Source organism: Trachurus trachurus (genome assembly GCF_905171665.1).
Source record: "Trachurus trachurus genome assembly, chromosome: 23".
Lineage (NCBI taxonomy): Eukaryota > Metazoa > Chordata > Actinopteri > Carangiformes > Carangidae > Trachurus > Trachurus trachurus.
Genome location: NC_139912.1, coordinates 16564173 through 16583713, shown reverse-complemented (window position 1 = coordinate 16583713; position 19541 = coordinate 16564173). Strand labels below are relative to the sequence as shown.

The window sequence follows — 19541 nt, the reverse complement described above, 5'->3', positions numbered from 1 at the left end:
TGTGACAGGGAATGAGAGATGAGAAGTCCTCTCTTCTGTTTCTCATAAGGTCTGAAAAAAAACAGTTGTATGTCTCATGTCCTAAAACTGCTTTAAACCAACCTTGTTAGTTTATCAAACCACTGATGTGAGTGCATCAAAGTTGTCATTTTTTCTTCACATAGATTTTTTTATTTTGTAGCCTATTTGTGACCCTATGAAATGAATGAAAATTTGTACTTCACTGTTGAATGTGACAGTTGTTATTTATTCAGTTACTCATTTGATAAACATCAGTTTTGTGTCAGAAGTAAAACATTTATTTGATAGCCATTTTCTTTCACATCCTCCTGCTGCACCTCCTGTTATTGTCCAGTGTTTGAGGAACTGGCTTGTTGATAACAGTAGAAAACTTGTCAGTCATAAACCACCACTGCATCCTTTCATATGAAAACAATGTAGGCTTTTTTTTTAGAGAGAGAGAGAGGGGGAGAGATAAACATCACGTATAAACCCCCCATATTTCCAAAGTTATGCCTGAATAATAATGCATAGCCTAATAGGACTTTCTAAACAATAGTAAAAGGCTATGAATACAGAGGTTTGGAGATTTTATAGAAATGGTAAATACTGGTGATGGTCACTATTTTTCTTGATGTGCCTGTGGTCCTGATGCTGGTGGTCTCTCTTTTGACTGACACGCAGTTTGTAGTTTCTGTCAACAAAGCAAAGACAGCGGGGCATGACGCTGGCTGCCTCCTCGAGCCACCTAACAGCATATCTCACTTGTGATTGGCTCACGGGGGAGGAAGTGTCGCTCCAGCCAATCAGAGCGGCGCTTGCTCACCCATTAGGCACTATCAACATGGCAGCTTTCTGAGTTTTGGAGAAGGGGGGAACCTGGTGTAAATAAACACGAATTTCACGTTACACAGACAGCGACAGCGTTTGGGTTTTTTGTGTTAGGACTGGCCGGAGCCGCGGAGGGGAAAATGTCGAGTGACGGAAACAGGAAACAGTTCTGGAAAAGAAACGCAGCCAAGGTTCCTGGCAGGTGAGTGACGTGTTCCCTCCTGTCGGCTAGCTTAGCATTAGCTAGCCTCACTGAACTGACGCTGCACTGTTGAGCTTCAAACGCAACTTCCACTTGCACTAACCGCCCTGCTGTGTTTGCACAAAGTCTGCGAGTTCATCGACCCGTTTTGTATGAATGCCCATTGTGAATTACCCTCTCAGATAGTTAACACCTTGCTGCTGTTAGCTGGCTAAGAGCTACGTCGCTAGAAAGCGGCTAACACTTAAGTAATTGACCCATAACGCACTCGCTGAGTTGTCATGAAATGATGCAGCAACCGTTGTATATGACGGAGTAGCTGTGCTCAACAACACATTCATGCCAGTTGTGTTACTCAAAGCTGCAATAATAGAGTTTAAACTGGTATTGTTTTGGGATGACAAGATGCTAACGTGGCTAGCTTGACAACCTGTTTTAAATGAGCTCATTCATTGACAGTCTGTCTTCCTCACTCCCTCAGCATTCAACATGTATATGGCGCACAACATCCACCTTTCGACCCGCTCCTTCATGCTAAGTAAGTTGAATGTACTTCTTCTTTTTTGGCCACAGTACCCTCGTGATCTTGGTGGAGAGTGTGAGCAGTTGTTGTACTTTTACTTCCCTAAGTTTCTGTATTAACAATGTGTCAACGTGTACATGAAAATCAAGTTGTAGCTTTCATGCATTTGCCTTCTTTTCTCACTTTTTTTTTGCCACAAACATTCCTCAAAGTTAGATTTTGATATGTGATATAATAGATGAAGATAATTCTCCTCATCAAGAAGGTGCCATCAGATATTTTTGTGAAACAAACAGGTCTATCAGGTGTGTGCCAGTTTAGTATTTTCGTACTCCTTCCTTGTTGAATGGGAGATAGATGTTTTTCTCACAAAGTGACTGTTTTGCACGTTATATGTGATAAATGATGAGTTTGAATTGCCAGTCTCTTGGTGGGAATCAGGTTACATAATCACAGGACAGAACTTCAGTCATGTTGTCGGAAGTTTCTATAGTTGTTTTTCATCCTTTTCAGCAATAAATGCCATTGTGGTGACTTTGCCAGAGACAAAAACCCAAACAATTCCAACATCTAAAAATAAAACAGCATAACACAATGACAATAACAACAATCTCCCTGGGTGGCTATACTGAGTCACTCACAGAGGATAGAAAATTGCTGTGGCATGGATTGATGCTGTCACACGCTGTCACGCTTTTACCCACATACCAGTCAGGAATGTGGACCTGTTTGTCTTTGACAGCTTACGATGGCACCAACAGTTACATCATGGGTGTGGTGATTACTGCATGCTTGAATTAATTGAACAACATACTTGTAGTAACCTTTTCTTTTCACTGTGTAGTCCTTCCAGCAAAGCTGTTGTAGAAGAAGTGACCCCACCAGAAAATCAAGTTGCCAGGTGGATAGATGGCCAGCTTAAATGAATTTGAGCACACTTTCAGTTTGTTGTTATTTCATCTCATTTGCATTGTTTGAATCTTGGGTGCATGAATGCAAGATTGAAGTCACTATCCAATAAGAGAAAGACTGGATTTCACAGTATATATTTTATGTAAAGCAAGCCCGAAAAAAAATCAGAAAAACTACAACGTAATGAAATTTGTGTGTAAAAACTTTTCTTTTTGAAAATTATCATTCTCATCAGTCACTTCTGACTTTTTGGACTTCTTTACAAGTTGTACCTATCTTGTTCCAATTCTCCTTGCACAGACTCAAACACACCCCCACTCACTCACAGATAGAAAAACAGCCTATTATTCTGTAATAATCCTTTTCTTTCTTCTGTCTGATGTTTAATCATGTAGATTTCCACAGGGGGTTGAATTTAATTTGCTTGTTTTTTTTTTTGTCAGAGTATAAGTTCAGACTCTCTCTCTTCCTCTAATTTACGATAGAAGTGAGCTAATGTGGACAAGTCTCTCTCTTTATTATGGTAATCCTTGTCTTTGTAAGAAATCAGAGCACCTTCCTCTCTCTATCCCCACACTCCCCCCCTTCTCTTCTCCCTTTTCCCTTTTTCTACATCGCAAGATTAAACTGGAAAGGTTGAGTTTCATTGAATTCTCTTTTTTCTGTTGTATTTCTCAGTTCAGTGCAAAGAAAGTAACAGAGTGAAATTTAGTCTTCTGAACTTGGCTAGATTCCATCCTTTTAGGAGTTTGCTGCTTTTGATTCAAGTCTTTAAGATTTTTATCCCCTTTTACACAGCCGGATAAAAGTGGGAATGCTGCACAGTTATTCTACTTTGCTGTTTGGTATAAAAAGTACAAACATGGAAGTGTGGGGGCATTGTTGTTCTGCCAATAAGCTGGCAGTGGAGGTAGTCATCCCGCTGGATCAAAGTCTGTGTAAAAGGGAATGCTGGCATGCTGGGGTGGGTAAACGTTGACGCTGCCACACCTCTGATCCTGAAACACTGAAAATCACAAACTGGGGGTGGCAGTTTGCCAGTTTTGTTTGGTTCAGTGTATTCAAGCAAAGGTGGCATAATTATACTTCTACAACTTCTAAATGGCAACACAGGGTGGTGGTGACTGACATACCTGTGTGTTTCATTGTGAGTGTTGTGAATTAATTCAAAACACTGTCAGTGGTTAAAATGTAAATATTTTCCACCTGTAGTTCAGTCCAGTTAGTTATTAAAGGAATCAGTCAGTTCTTCTTTTTAAAGGTCTGCTGACATTTTATATCCTTCCTCATCTGTCAGTGTCAAAATGATTCACTGTTTATTCCTGCCCATTTTCTTATCCTCATTGTGCTTATTTACTTAATCTTTTCTCCTCTTGCCTGTCTATTCACCTTGTCTGTTTTCCCCCCATTTCACCCCCCCCCCATCCTTCCCCCTCCTTCCCCTTTCCTTTCAATTCTCTTAATCTCATCCTTTCTCCCTTATCTCCGCTGTCTTCGTGGCCCTCTTTCTCTCTCTCTCTCTCTGTCCTCCAGTCTAATTAAAGCAGGTAACAAGCCTCCTCCGGCGACGCCAGGCAAGCCCAAGAAGGCGACCACCTTTCAGGAATTCGAGAGCATCACAAGTGACGCCTGGGATGTCGGGGATGATGACGACGAGCTGCTCGCCATGGCTGCACAGAACCTCAACATCGAGGTGGTTATGGAGACGGCCAATAAGGTGAGCACACGCAGGGGGTCAGGAAAGAATCCACAGTGCCTTTACCTTATCTAAAGCCATTCAGAAACATCTGTCATATAATACAGTTACAGTAAATACCATTAAAAGGATGGAAACATTTTATGGTTGCGTGCCAATTCATTTTTACCTGAACATCGTGACACATGTAGAATCCAGATGTTGTGTTTAAGTATCCAAATATTTGTCACTGAGATAAAAAAAAACTACGTAACTAGGATGAAGTGACCGAGGAACATTTGTTTCCAGATGTTCCAGTGCTTTTTATGTCTCAAAACATTGATCAGTGCTATATATGGACTTTAAAAGGCTCATACTTTCTGTAAACTCCACAGGTGATCGAGAATCACAGCAAACAGCAGGAGAGACAGAGGCTGGACGACACAACAGAGCTGGAGCAAAGAGAAGAGGACACGCAGGAGGAGGAGGAGGATGAGGAGGAGGTGGTGGTGGCGGCAGCGGAGGAGGACGAGGACGAGGAGGACGAAGAGGACAGGCTGGAGGAGGGAGACGTGACCAGCCCAGAGGTGTCGTTTACCTCCCAGAGCAGCCCTTATACTGATGGCCGCTTGGTGAAGTCCCACAGCGAAGCTCCAATTGGGTCACCAAAAGGTTAGTGAACACCATTGATCAGTGTCGGGGAAGGTTTTTTTGGCTCAGCTGCATAATAAGAGCTGGAGTGCTTTTACTTAGTGGACCAATGTCATAGAATATTTTGAGAAGACCTGAAATCTCTGCATAACTGGAATATAGTTCCATATAGTTACACCTCGAACACTATCTGCCTACAGAGTTTTACTGTGTAAATAAAGGGTAAAACCACAGGAAATGTCACCACATTGACTTTTAATTGTTTTCCATTTAGAATCGAACAGACTAGACGAGCATATTCACGATTTTAGGAAACAACTTTTGTCTAAAAGCTACAATTATTTTTCTCTGTGTCATTGTTTTTGTGTATTTATCCACGTCGGTCTCACAGCTGCTTTTGTGTCGCTACATTCAAATGATATGAAGTTTCAGCACAAAACAAAACAAAACAAAACGATCCAGCAGCCAAACAGCAGAGAAATGAGCGACAACTATTTGGCAGATGCTGTCACTGTGTAGAGCGGGGTTACTGATAGGCTGCCAGTGTTGTGCTTTGATTGGACTTGCTTGTGGTTTAGGCGCGCGAGGACAACACTGAAACAGTGTGAGAACATACATGCGAATACTACAGACTTTCATAAGCAAAGCATTTAAAATCAAAAATAGAGTGTAAGTGAAAGTGTAGCGAGTAGCACTGCCTTCCTTCTAAACACATGGAGAGAGGAGAAGGGTTGTGAAGAGACAGTCCTAGTGCTGCATTTCAGGTTGTAACCTCAGCAGACTCTGCTGTCCTGTCTGGCAGGTCATATGCCTGTCTGCCTGGGTGTCTGCTGATCTGCCCGCTGCTGTGTTTAGGTACAGATAACATAAGGAGCCTGTTGCCTTTAGGCAGCTCCTCTTATCTCCTCAGAGAAGGTGCAGCCGGGGCCTTCATGTACTGTCACGTCACGTATGCATGCAGGGGTATGCAGGAGACAACACATTTTTTGCACCTTAAGTGAGCATGTCGTCAGCAAAAACACCCGACTGATGCAAAACCTTGATGCAAAACCTTGATGCACGCACACTTGAGTAGTTGACTAAACATGACATGCACAGATTCTTCTCTTCTCTTCTCTTCTCTTCTCTTCTCTTCTCTTCTCTTCTCTTCTCTTCTCTTCTCTTCTCTTCTCTTCTCTTCTCTTCTCTTCTCCTCTTCACAACAAAGTAAAAACAAAGAAAAGAGTGAACATGCTTCCCGTAGTCTAATTAGATAATGGCACACGGCATGGCTTTCATTAGTGGGACTCACACTCCCTCCATATATCCCATAGACTTGGCACTCATACACTGTATCTAAGAAAGCAAGGGACACACACAGAGATGTTAGACTCCACTCAGCCTCTATTATTCCTGTAACAATTTAGGCCATGCTACTATAATTGTCTGCAACACTGGTTCAGGGGATGTGCTCTCTGTTTGTGTTTGTGTACTTGCATACATGTATTTTTCACGTCTTCATGCCATGCCTTATTTGTACTAATTGAAGCAGTATACTGTGATTGACAAATGGACTTGGCTTTTTCATTTACAGCCCCTTAAAAGTTAAAAGTTATTAAATGGACTATAAAAGGGGCTCATTGTTACAGTCACAAAAAAATGGTTCCCCTACAAACAAACTGCTGCTGGCTTTAATAATCTTTTTTAATTTTTGAAAGTGCAAATAAAGTGGTTGAGAACAGATTTGTAGCTTTTTATTTGTTCCTGTAAAAACTGGAAAGCTTATTAAAATTGGCAGCGTTCCGCTTTTCTTAATTGCAATGGAGTGTTTGTGTGACTCGGTCCGCACACTGCAGACACCGTGTTGTAGTTCGCCGTAGCGCTCGGAGACGTCTCTATGAATCTTTGCTCAGTGTGACAGAAGGAGCGTCCCCCCCCTCCGTTACCGACGTCCTGACCGCACCAGCTTGTTCATAACTTGTCTGTGAGTGTGGCATCTCTTTTTTGTTGTTAGATGTGTGTGCGTGTGTGTGTTTTTCTTTTTTTTTTTGCACATCTGGGAGAACATGTGGCCCACAGCAGACTGAATTAATGTGTTTGTGTAGCCGTTATAGATGCTTCACAGAAATTTTGCAACAACTGCTGCCATCCTGGAGGCTCATTACAAAACAAACCATTAACAGTAACTGCATTCATTACCACCTGGCTAGGAAGAGATGAGGAGCCATGCTCTAATGCTACAGCTGAAATGCAATGCTCACATTGGGTTGCAGCAAGTGAAGGCTACAGTGTGATCATGCAGCCCATATGTTGGACAAATTGCCACTTTTAAGTATATGTTTTTTTTTTGTAACAGAGTATGGTGACCCTTACAAAACAGTTCTTTCATTTAACTTTGGTAACACTAACTAACCGGCTGACTAACATGGAGATAGAAGTGCTGTGCACAGCAGTTACTGTAGTGTCACCTCACTGCTGCTCAAATTAAAGCTGAGGCCAGGTCATGGGCATTTCTTCTCCTTCTCTTGAAAAGGGGATAATCAAAGTTGCCCTGCCCTCTAAAGAGAATAAATGGATTTCTCTGTCGAGAGGCAGCTGGGCTCAGTACAGTTGCAGTGAAAAGAGATTTAAATCAGATCCTTAAGATTTGATTGAATTGCTCAGAGGTTGCCATGGTTTAGTGAATATGGAGTGATATAGAGCTGGAGAAGCCTGTTGGCCTCCACCTACACCTCCCTCACCCAGGGACCAGGTGGGGGACGCTGAGGGAGAAACTAGTAAAACCATGAAGACACATACTGAGCAGTTTCTGCAGTGAGAAAACATCTGATACAAAAATCTGTGCTGCATCATGTGAAATCCTTGTTTTATGTGTGTGTGTGTGTGTGTGTGTGTGTTGATGTGAAGCATTCACCCAGCCCTATATCTTTATCTGTCCATTAGATGCAGCAGGTGAATGTGCAGCCCTCCACAGACAGCGCTCTCTGCCCCACCGGCCACCCGTCATCCCGCTAGTGGCTCGCATGGCCGACCAGAACACATCTGGCACCCCGGCCATGACCGAGAGGGAAGCGTCCCGCCTGGATAAGTTCAAACAGTTGCTGGCAGGACCCAACACAGATCTGGGTAAGAGATGCTCCATTATCTCCACACGCTCCACCTTTTTTTGTCTAGTTCAGCCCTCTTTTTTTTTTTTGTTCCCTGCTTTTCCACTTTTTTTGGTTTCCTTGCACACTCGTGCTCCTCACTCATAGTTTGCTCGCTCTCGGTCTGCCAGCTGTGCTGCACTTTTAACGATGCTGTGAGGGAGAAAGTCATCCAGCCATCTGGACATGCAGATTACAAGGGGAAAAAATACCACCAACAACAAAAGGAAATGACAGGCCTTTGTTCTAACCGAACGACAGGCCTTTATTGTTTATCCAACCCCAGAGACTTTGTTTGCTATCGCTGCTACCCCAGTGGCCATGAAATCCTTGCAGACCCCCTCCCTCTTTTACAGTTTACTTTCTGTCCTCCAACAAAAAGTTTTTTGCGCCGTTCTATGCACCTACTTGTTGCATTAAGCTGTTTCAAGTAGATAAAACTGGCCAGTGACCAGCCTGTAATTTATCTGTAGTGTTTTAGGCACATTTTTGCAAAAACATCTGCAGATATATTCAGCCTTGAGTAGGCTCAAGGTCAACCCTCCATACAGAAAAGAGAAAACAAAGCAACACATTTTATAAAATGTGTATAAAACGAAAAACAGAAAACTGATAAATCATAACAATTCAGATTTTATTTATATGATCAAAAAATAAAATAAAAATGTTAATTAAAGATACAGATTGTGGCCAGTGTTGCTGTGCTTTATAATATACTTTGAAAAGTGCCAGCTTCCTTGTTGATGCTGTGAAAATGTGATTTTATTTGGACATTTTTATCCGGTATATTCTGATCACCATTGTGCACACCTGAGTTCTTGGGACAGAGGATGTGCGCCTGCTGTGGAAAAGAAAAGAGAAACGCTTTACAGAGAGAGACTGGTGCTTACAGATATTGCCGTAGCCGTGTGGAGGGAGAATGTCTTGTCAGAGCCTCTTGCGTTCAGGGCTCCTCTATGTTAAGATTAAGTATGTATATCCGGTGTCCTTGGATAGTCTTTGCGCACTCATGGTGCAGTGTGTGTGTGTGTGTGTTTGCCTTGTGGACAAAGAGTATGAAGTGGGGACAGAATAAGTAATAATGTTTCTGTCTAAACACTCTAAATCTAATTATGTTTATTGTGTGCTTTCTTCCTGATTTTATTATTGCTTTTTCCTGAACTGGACCAGAGTACCTCATTTCATTTCCTGTCATGCACAGCACACAGAATTGAATAGAAATATCCTTAAATGGAAAAAAAAAGAGTGTCTGAGATATTTCACAGCAAAAATGACACAGTCTAAATATTGTAGCCTCTATTCGCTAATGGTGCCTGTGGTCTTAATTTACCGCAACTGAGGAGGCGACCAGGCATTTATTTGAGACAGGCTGTTATTAGAGGCAAGTCTGTGATTCACATTTCTCCTCTTTATAAGTTTATTCTTTCATACTAAGTCAGAATATTCTCTGTTTTCTAATCTGTTGGTGTTGTACAGATATTTGTCTCAAACGTCACTGCTGTCAATGCAAAGTCAACACTTCTTCAATTGATTTCACATTAAGAGCCATGAAGCGTTCCAGAGGTCATAATACCTGCCCTGGAAGGATTTTATTGTCGATTGATGGTGGAATCGTAACCAGAGTAAAACCAGGTTAACAATATATCAGTCGATGATCTGTTTTTTTTTTTCTTTTGTTTTGTCTTTTTAATAAAAAAATCCCTTAAAGTTGGATGGTTGTCACTCTTCCTGGAGTGAAGACTGGCCTCGCGGCTCTCCTCTCATTCCCCCTCCTCAGGGTTTTTTTTTTATTTTTCCATGGTGACAGTTAATGAGCAGTTACCCACAGAGCCTGTGCCAGTGGGTCTCTATCCGACCTTGGTGTCAGCAGCAGCAGCAGCGTGGCCTCCGGTGTAGCTGGCGTCAAAACCTTTGCAAAAAAAGTTGCACATATCCTCCACCAGAGAGATGCTTGCTTCTGTTGTGGTGAAGTCTGTGCTAGTTTTAAGACGCTGTCGTACATGTGTGTAGGGCTGCAACTAACGATTAATCTGTTGATTACTTATACGATAAATCGATTAGTTATTTGACCAATAAAATGTCAAAAAATTTTGAAAAATGTCAATCATAGTGTCCTAAACCACAAGATGACGTCCTCAAATGTCTTGTTTTGTCCACAAACCAAAGAGATACTCAGTTTATTGTCATAAAGGAACAAAGAAACCAGAAATATTCACATTTAAGAAGCTGAAATCAGAGAATTTTGACTTTTTTTCTTAAAAAAACTACTCAAACTGATTATTCGATTATCAAAATAGTTGACAATTACTTTAATAATCGATTATTGTTTGATTAATCAATTAATTGTTGCAGCTCTACATGTGTGCTGTCTTCATCACCCAGCCGTGCCTCCAAATACTCTTTCTTAAGTTTGTAGGACTCTGCTCATGTCCCCTCTGCCCTGCAGTGTCACCTTTTAAAGGCTTGCATATTGATTGGTTGACCCATGGTTTCTGGCCAGGATAGATTTTTTTCACTGTTACCTCAGGTGAAACATCATCAATCAATTCAGTGATATAGCATGTGACCACGTCTGATAGCTCATTAACATCAACAGCGCTTACTTTGAAAACATGTCCCAGTTTGTGACCTGCAGCGCTTCCTGCAGCTCGGCCTCTGATGTGGCAGACTGACGGGCCGCTGCTTTTTGTTGCGGGTGCGACTGATTTAGAAAGTGTTTTGTATTTCGGTAACAAAGGGATAGCATCAGTGATCTGCTGAGAGCTGAAACCTGGAAGCGAAACAGCCTCGCAGCCGTCCTTGTGAAGGGTGTAATGATCTAAATTATTAACACAGTTCTCTGTGGTTGACAACTAAATTAACTCGGTCATATCTTTCTGTTTGCATTTCTCGTAATTACTAGCTGACATATACCAATATATTTAGAGAAGGTATCTAAAATGACTTGTCTTATGCTTCACAATGAGGACGATGGATTCCTCATTACATGTGCGATAATATTCAAAGAGTTCTTCTTCAATTTAGCCCACATAATATTTTAGGGCTCATAATGGACAGTTAAACCAAAGTCAAGATCGATACAACAGACAACAGACAGTTTGCTCACAGATTTCAGTGGGTTATGCCAGTTGAGTTAATGTCGCCCCCAAGCAGTGATGAGGAACGGGCTAGAGGATTGGTAACCTCACCTTCTTCTAACTCCCAGATTTTCTTTTAATATGAAATTTGTAGTCCTCAGCTCGAGCCGACTTCGACTTAAGTGACATCACTTGAGGGAATTGGAGCAAAGGCCTTTCACTCATAACTAGACATGTAAAATCCACTTAAATTATAAATAATGAACACACCATCATCGCCACCATTAATATATTTCGTCAAGTGTGTTAAACTGCGTCCACAAATCCTCTGCCGTCAACACAAAGTGTCCAAGTTTGTATCGCATTTTATCGCTCCATCTGCCACCGCCTTACTTGCCACATGTAGATCACATGTAGAGGGGCCGTCGGCCACACACACATTGGCAGCGCTGGCAACGATCCTAAGATGTAAATGCTGAATTTCATTTCGCTCGAACGGCCTTAGTCAGCACAGTCCTTCACCTCCGCGTGTGTGTGTGTGTGTGTGTGAGATCCCCTTGAAAACTTTTTGAGCAAAACAAACTGGTTCACAAGTCATCAGCATTAGTCAACGGTGGTTGCGGTCTGCTCGAGCGGAGTGTATCCTGTACATCAGCAGAGTGTCTTGAGATGTCAGCCCCCATTAGGGCCCGCCAGGCATCACAAGCCGGCTGTCTAAATTTAGTTTAGTCTCTGCGCCATGATTAGATAGCCCAGAACGGGCGAGCCACGCTGCCGGCTGCTGGCAGCATGAAAGATGAACTTCATTCACGGGACATAATTAAGTGAAGGATTGGGGGGGTGGGGGGCCGGTGGTGGTGGTGGTGGGGAGGGAGAGAGCGATAGGGGCAGATAAGATAAGATAAGATGAAACTTTAATGATCCCCATGGGGAAATTGGGTCATTGCAGTGGCAAAAGATGGGATATAGATGAGAATACACAAAAAGAGAAAGAAATTCCCACCAAGTGAATTCAAACCGAAACAAAAGTAAACAACATCATTGTTTATTTGTCTCAATGAGTCAATTTTAGACTTTAGTTTTCAGTTTAAAATCCTAATTTAATTGTTTTCAAGTTCAGTTTCACCGTTCACACACGAGTGGATTATTGTAGTTTTTGCGAAAGGATGATGACAAGATGAATGAAGCTCCTTGTCCTTTAAGCGTAGGTCACTGTCTCTGTGTGCCGTCTGTGACACATTTACGCTCATACAAATTCCCACACACACACACACACACACCAGCGGACACTGTCAGGGGGGGGACGACGCCCTCTTGTGTAAAAGAGAAAGTGGACCGGCTGTCCTTGAGCTCAAAGGAAGAGGAGGGGGGTGGAGGGTGGGATGATCCATCGGTTGGCCCCTTCACTTGAATGGTGTAATTAATTGCAGAGGCAGCCATGTTTTTGGGACAAGCCCCCCGACATGTCGGGTCTGCCAGTCTCCGGAGTGGGTCCGCTGGTGGTGGCGGTGTGTTTGTATGCGTCTGACTGCGTGTGATTTTCTGAACTTCATGGATTTAGCCCATAACTTGGCTTTACAGCTACTTTGACTTTGTGTTACAGCCCAGTTTGTCTTGTCACGGGTGTAGGCAGCATGAAGTTACATTTTTCATGCCTCAAGGGATATGAAATGCTCCTGTGCCACCGTTGCTCAGAGGAAAACTGCATTTGAGATGAAGGGTATAGGCTGTGGGAAAAGACCGCAACGCCGGGCAACCTCACTGTCCTGTTCCCACCTATTTTTTTTTTAACTCGTCTTCGTTTTCATTTTTTACAATCATCGCCCTGCCTTCATATTCATAATCTCTTTTGCATTCGGATCAGTAATATTCCTGTGCCTTTAACTCCCCCCTCTCCCTCATTGCCTCTCTCCTTTGAGCCTTGCGACAGGTTGTGACAGCGGCCTGTTTAGCATGTAAGGTCGTGTAGAAGGTGATGACCTGTGCGTGTGTGAGAGTTGGGTGATTGATGTCAGGTTGATCTCGCCTAATTATTCCCGATGTCCTGAGGCGAGTCAGTCTGTTGCGTGAACCTGAACACAGCACCCACGGTGCGCTCAGAGAGGAGGGAGTTATTTCAGCTGGGAAACGGAGGAAAAGGAGGGAAAAATCTGAGCTATAACCACTCCCTCCAGTTCAGGAGTGTCACTTCTTATTAGCACATTGCGATTACTTGTAGGAGAATGTGCTATTTTTTAACGTTTATTAGCGATTGTCGTCATCATAAATTATCTTTCCTGTGTAACACAACACAATCCAGAAACACTGTTACACGATCAAATCAAATATTTAGCAAAGCAAATCAAGAATTTTCTTTGAGATCCTGGATATTTTAGTGGAACCTAAAAATCTCTCAATAAATAAATAAAACTAATTATACAGACCCTGTTATGATCTGCATTGATTATAGCATCTATCAATGTACACAATGAAATCAGCCATAAACATGCAGTGTTTCCCCACACAAGAACGTTGTGCTGGTGTCTATGAGGATGTGATGCCAACTCTCTCTTGGGATCAATCTGGTGTTGCTGGTACAAGTGACTGAGCAGTCCCTCAAAACTGTTCCTATAGTGTAGAAACGGTAGCTCATACAAGTCGAGTGTTATGTTCACTGTACTCAGCATGTCCAGCCAAGACCTACATCTGCACCGTCTCTCTCTCTCGTCCTCTTTCTTGCTTCTCTGTCCTCCCTCACCTGCCGTCTTTTTTTCTCTCATACATTTTCTGTTTTGTTGTTTCCCTATTTCTCATGGGTGATGGGGAAACAAGTTTTTTCCCAGATTGGAATTTCTCATTTCAAAATAAAAATGAGTTGAGTTTTTTCTATGCTAAGAGGAGACTGTGTTTTTCTTTTTTAACAGGTGTAAAGATAATACAAAAAAACATGTAAGCGATTTTTTTACAAAATTTGTTGTAGGTATGAATCATGTTCCAGAGAGGAAGCGATTACATTTAGGTGCCAATCTGATCCTAACACTGTGAGATCTCACGAAATAATGTTTGGCTCAAGACGTAGAAACATATTTACGGTGTTGACGTCTGAGTTTTTACAATTCGGTGCAGATTCAGATGATAATGTAGCCTTTCTTCTCTGTTCATTTTTCATACATCACAGCTTGGAGAGCGAGTGCTCTCTCTCATAAATTGAAAGTCTGATGTGAATTTTAAAACTGCTGAATTAGAAAAACAAGTTTCTGTCTGTTCTGTGTTTTTATGGGGGAGAAAAAAAAAGAAAATCAGCCCAGTGTCTCTGCACAGAAAAGAGCAGCCACACTGACAACCTGCTAAAAGGAGCAAACATGCCAGCCTTCCGCTTTGCTCTCTTAGATTTGTAACAACAACAACAAAAAAACACTGAAAAGTTTATAGCCTGTAATTAAAAGTCCTGTCTGCTACATTTGGGTGGGCATAGCAGCCCTGGCCCCCTGGGGCCCGGCCATAATGGCGAGTCTGATGATGGTCTGTCATATCTTTCTGTAGCTCGTTATAGATTTCAGTTATACACTTCTCAACTGCTTTAAAACTTATTATTTCTATGCCAGCTCTTTTCAAAATACAGGAATAAGTAGTGTGTGTGTGTGTGTGTGTGTTTGCGGTTGTAAACCTTCTGTGAGCCACTTGCTATATGATGGGCTATAAGCCATAATACTGGCTTTTACAGACTTTTCTGCGTATCTTTTTCTTTTAAATAGATTTTAAGACCACAAGCTGGCATCTGACATCAGGCAGTTATTGCTGGATGACAGAAATACTGCTGTTGCTATGGCAATTGTCCTTTCTCCTCTTCTCTTTTCTGGCAATTTATCCTCACTCTTTTACTTCCCCTTTTCATCAGTACCTGTCTTTGTTTGTCTCTTCTCCCCCCCCCCCCCCCTTGCTCTCTGTTTGCTCTTCGTGTGGTCATCATAAAAGGCAGTGTCCACCTCACACATCCACTCCCACATATGTTTGCAAACACACGCTGAACGTCCACGGGCCACTGGCACTGCACGTAACAGAGCTGAACATAGGAACAATGAAAACAATAAAAGAAATGAAATACGACAAATAAACGCCCACAAGAATACACACACACTCGCACGCTTGCTCTTCATTGCACTGCTGCCTGTCGGTGTGTCTCTACTCTCTGTTGGGGGTGCTGCAGCTCTTTGTTACACCTCCACCACCACCACAGCACAGCCCCCCACCCCCCCAACCGCCATCACCCTCACTGCAGCAACTGTGCCCGTTAGCAGGCCCTGCTCCACACACTCTATAGTGCCACAATCCGCAATCCTGTTACACAGCAGCCACCATATGATAGGCTTACCATCAGCACTGTTTGCAAAGTTAATAGCCGCCATCAAAGTGGGGAAGTGGCGATGTAATTCAATTGAACTCAGGCGTAATGCGTCTGTGCATGGGTGACAATTTCAGAGGTGTGTGTGTCACAGGCTCGGAAAATGTAAAAGAAGAGATAATATGGCATTAAACTGTCTAGGTAGTTAATTCTCCAGGAAAGATGGTACATTTTACAGAGAGAGGGGTTTACATGTGAATTCTCAGTGCACCGTTGCTCTTTTATTTGAGACATTAATAGCATGTGTTTGATGAAAGCTTGAGAGAGAAAAAGACAAACTGCATTGTCGTCTATTTTCTCTGTGGGTGCCTCGTTCTTAGAGAGCAGAAATACTGAATCCTGGAGTCGTTGCCTTTTGTAATTTCACCTGTTTCTCTGCTTCCCAATTTAATCCATTCTATGTTTCTTGCATTGTAACCATGAGAACCGTTAGTGTGGTATATGTACAGTACACATGTGCACACGAATGTCGCTGTGTGTGGCGCCTCGGAGGATGTCCCCAGGCAAAACACCTGACTTAATGAGGTTGGCCCGGCCACCAGCTGTCTCCCGTGGCAGTAGCCTCCCAGATTGTCTGGCTGAGTTTATGTTACACCATGCGGCCGTCCATGTGAACTTTTCATCCTGTCTTTTCAAAGAGAAGCTTGACTGAACACACTTCAGCCTTCACGGTTCACACCTGTTCACTGCTGGCCTCCGGGAAGTGCGGCTTTGTGTGTCCACTGGCAACTGCTTTCCTTTAAACCTACAGTTTATTATCAACATGTACCGAGGTACCAGCTTGGCGTTGGGGAAGAAATAGCCAGAGGTGGTCTTACATACAAGAAAACAATGTGACACAAAATACAAAAACAACATACCTGGGATTTTAATCTATCCACATCCAATCATATTTTGAAGATATTTTCCCGTTAATCCCAACAGGGACCTGGATCCCATTTCAGAACACTGCTTTTCAGAAACTTAGCCTATGTAAAACATACTGCACTGGGAGGAAAATGCCAAAACAGACTGCAGTGCATCCAGGAAAAACAATCTGACATATCAGAATGAAACAGTCAAAGACATGGACTGGACAGTATGAGGGACAGACAAATAGCGAATCATTTAACAGCTGTGTAGTTGGGTTGCAGCGTCATCGCCAGGTTTGTTTATTGATAAGCCCAACAGAACAGCTGTTGTGAGAACGTGAGGTTGAAGGAGAGGAGATTAAAACAGGCAACGTAGCTCGTCGGTATGGTGACGGTAACAGGTGACTCTTTACTGTGCGTCTGCCCCAACTCTGAAGCAGCGGTGGTTGTTTTATACCATTGCTGATTTCCCCGGCAACCAATTTGAAGATTAGCAAGAAAAACAATGCAAGTCACAAATGGGTGAGATTTTTTTTTGTACCTCTTTTTGTATTGTGGAGGTGCAACACATTTTTTATTTTCATATTTCTATAACTGATAGTTAGTCAAAAAATTGTCAACACAATTAGAAAAACTGTCCATCACATTCAATGTCGTGTCATTAAACTATTATGATCAACTAACAGATATTGCTTACAAGAGAAAAACAAAAAAACAGTCACTTTTGCAAAGCTGGAACATCTACTTTACATATTTCTTAAATGATTAAGTGATTATCAAATTTTTTTGTTCATAAATTGACTAATCGATTACTAATCTAATTGTTGTCTAGCTGTAAAAATGTAGTGGGAAACACACTTAAAATATGTTTTAAAAAATTGTTAAATGTACTACCTTTTCTCCACCTACACCCTCTTAGCTCAGAAAGGATGCATGTGTGCAAATTGCATGATTGACTTTTTCTTAATGATCGTTACAGCCTAATAGATGTTTGGTCATAAATGTGCCTATTATCGGTGAACTCCAAAACTATCAGTTGCTCTGCGGTTGCTCATTATCCCTAAAAAATTACACTGGTTTTAATGACCTGTTTTTGTTTTAATGTAGAAAACAGTTCCTTCCTAACCTTCACCTGTGAAAGTCACATCAGAGAAATTCAAAATATCTGTATTCCCCTCATAAAAGTTTGCATCTTTAAAAAAAAAAGTCACTTAGTTTGATTTTTAGGACTGGTTTCATCTAAATCACTTAAAGCCTGGGCAGGCTCCAGGGAATTGACTGTACAAGTCCTTGTTACAGCCGCACACACACACACTTACACATTCTCACACCTGTACGCTCATCTATGCTCGGTGTCCTCTCCCAGCCATCTGGGCCATCCATCAGGCCTCCTGAGCAGGTATAATCCAGGGGGGAGTATCTTTTTACAAGAGTCCCATTAGTTTACGAGCCGTCTGCTCCCTGGCGCCATCACTTTGTCCTCTAGATGAGTTAGACCGTTCAGGACTCTCTCACAGTATTCAAGGTTTATAGGAGGGGAGCTTAACTTTTTAATACACTGCATGATAAAGGTGTCCGTCCTGACTGTATTGTTTTTCTGACCTCATTGGCAGAATGGCTTCAGATGACACTGGGACAATGTCTGGGAGAGAGAGAGAGAGAGAGAGAGGATGGCATTCGTTTACTTTTTACCATTGTGTTATTTATGTCTCGGACCATGCGCCTCTGTATTTACAGCAACACGTAACGCTTCTGTTCTGATTATTGAACCTCCAAAGGTTGAAACCACTGGAAACTGTAGAGATGAGTCTTGATTTGCTGAGGCAGCTCCTGTTGCAGAGTAGAAACCCCCCAGTTTCTTGGCAGGTGTGTGCAACTTTCACATGCGTAAAAAAAAAAGTGTGAGTTGCATTCGGAGACCCTTGTGCTGTTTTGCCCCAGTGGTCGCGCTCCGTCTGAATGATGCCTGAATAGTGCATGGCTCCGGCCCGCCAACCGTCTTCCCTCCTTCTCCCGTCAGCTCCTTGCTCAGCCAGCACTGACTGACAGCACCTCTCTTCCCCCTCGCTCTCTGCCTTCTATTCTTCTTACTGGCCTTCATACAGAACCGTGCACACAGGCAGGTGGACCGACTGACAGACAGGCAGGCAGACAAGCAGACATGGTAGAGGTGCAGCTACACTCTGGCATGTTCACACTTACATACACATTCATTTGATTTTTTTTTTTTTCATAGCTTGGTTGTTCACAGTAAGAGCCCTCACTCGGCCAGGTAAGTCCTTAAGGCTCCATTGTTTCAGTCCACTCAGAAACAAACGTATACCCTTCTGTGCCTAAATTAAATTCTAAAGTCGTGACATGAAGTCCAACCATTTTTTTTTCATTATTGTTTTTGTTAAAATAAACTCACTTCAGGGATACTTTTCAGCTTCCACAACACTGCAGCACTAAAAGTCAAACTATTAATTTATCTGCATATTTGCCAGCGCAGCAGTAGGGGTACTCATGACACTCCTCGGTTTAGTCTATATCCATAATAAAGCTGCAATGGCGCTTAAGTTTAAATTACCTTTTCTTATAGCTCAGTGAGGCTTTGTTCCAGTGCTGGATTTTTAGTAATTTGTGTTATTGCGAATGTACGTGTGGAACAAAACCCCCCTCAGTTCTGGTTCCACTCTGGTGCTCCGTCGAGGCCCCCTGTCACTGAAAATGTGTTGCGTAGCTAAAATGTTAAAGAAACGCTCCCGCGACCTACATGTAAGTGGTCCAAATCCCCACGCAGACCGAGAGAATCTGGGCCAGAAAGGTGAATAAGACACGTTCTCTCCTCCCTCAGCAAGCGCGGCGCAGTTGAGTCGGCCTTTATCTAGACACCCAACCCCATCTGCTTCACCTGGAGCCGCTGTCGGCAAAGGTACCCCGAGCAACTGCGCTGGGAAACTCCACTTTGTGTTCAGCGGATTTGACCTTCCCTCATCTTTTTTTAAAAGAAAAAAAACTGCTCTCAAGCTGCGGTTTCATAATACTTTTGGTTCTCTTTGCTTGTTAAATAAGTTTTAATGAAATGAAAAACACGATATTTGGTTATATTTCGCCCTCTGAATGTTTCAAGAGTCATTGAGCATTCATTACCTCGGAGAGTCCCACATCAGAGCAGCTGTTGTGGGTGTTCAACAGAAGGTACATGGTGTCCTAATCACCCCCTGTGGTCCCCCAGCTTAACTCCAGCCAAGACAAAGTGCACCCCTGTAAGTTCATGCATAATGGAAAACAGTAGACACACGCCGAGGAAAGACTCGCAGCGGTTGCCCTT

At 42.6% G+C, this 19541-nt stretch overlaps 1 protein-coding gene across 4 annotated transcripts in view; it reads left to right on the top strand.

Annotated features, from left to right (window-relative positions):
• Positions 1–846: 846 nt before the first annotated feature.
• Positions 847–19541, top strand: part of tbc1d22a (TBC1 domain family, member 22a) — a 127514-nt gene continuing 108819 nt past the window's right edge. For 2 of the 4 annotated variants that reach the window (XM_083999751.1, XM_083999752.1), the window contains exons 1-6: positions 847–1033; positions 1515–1571; positions 2401–2457; positions 4002–4185; positions 4539–4815; positions 7717–7899. In XM_083999751.1, the coding sequence (XP_083855877.1) occupies positions 972–1033; positions 1515–1571; positions 2401–2457; positions 4002–4185; positions 4539–4815; positions 7717–7899 (820 nt within the window). In that variant the 5' untranslated portion in view covers positions 847–971. The remainder of the gene's footprint in view (positions 1034–1514; positions 1572–2400; positions 2458–4001; positions 4186–4538; positions 4816–7716; positions 7900–19541) is intronic. The other 2 variants (XM_083999753.1, XM_083999754.1) reach the window with 1 other exon arrangement.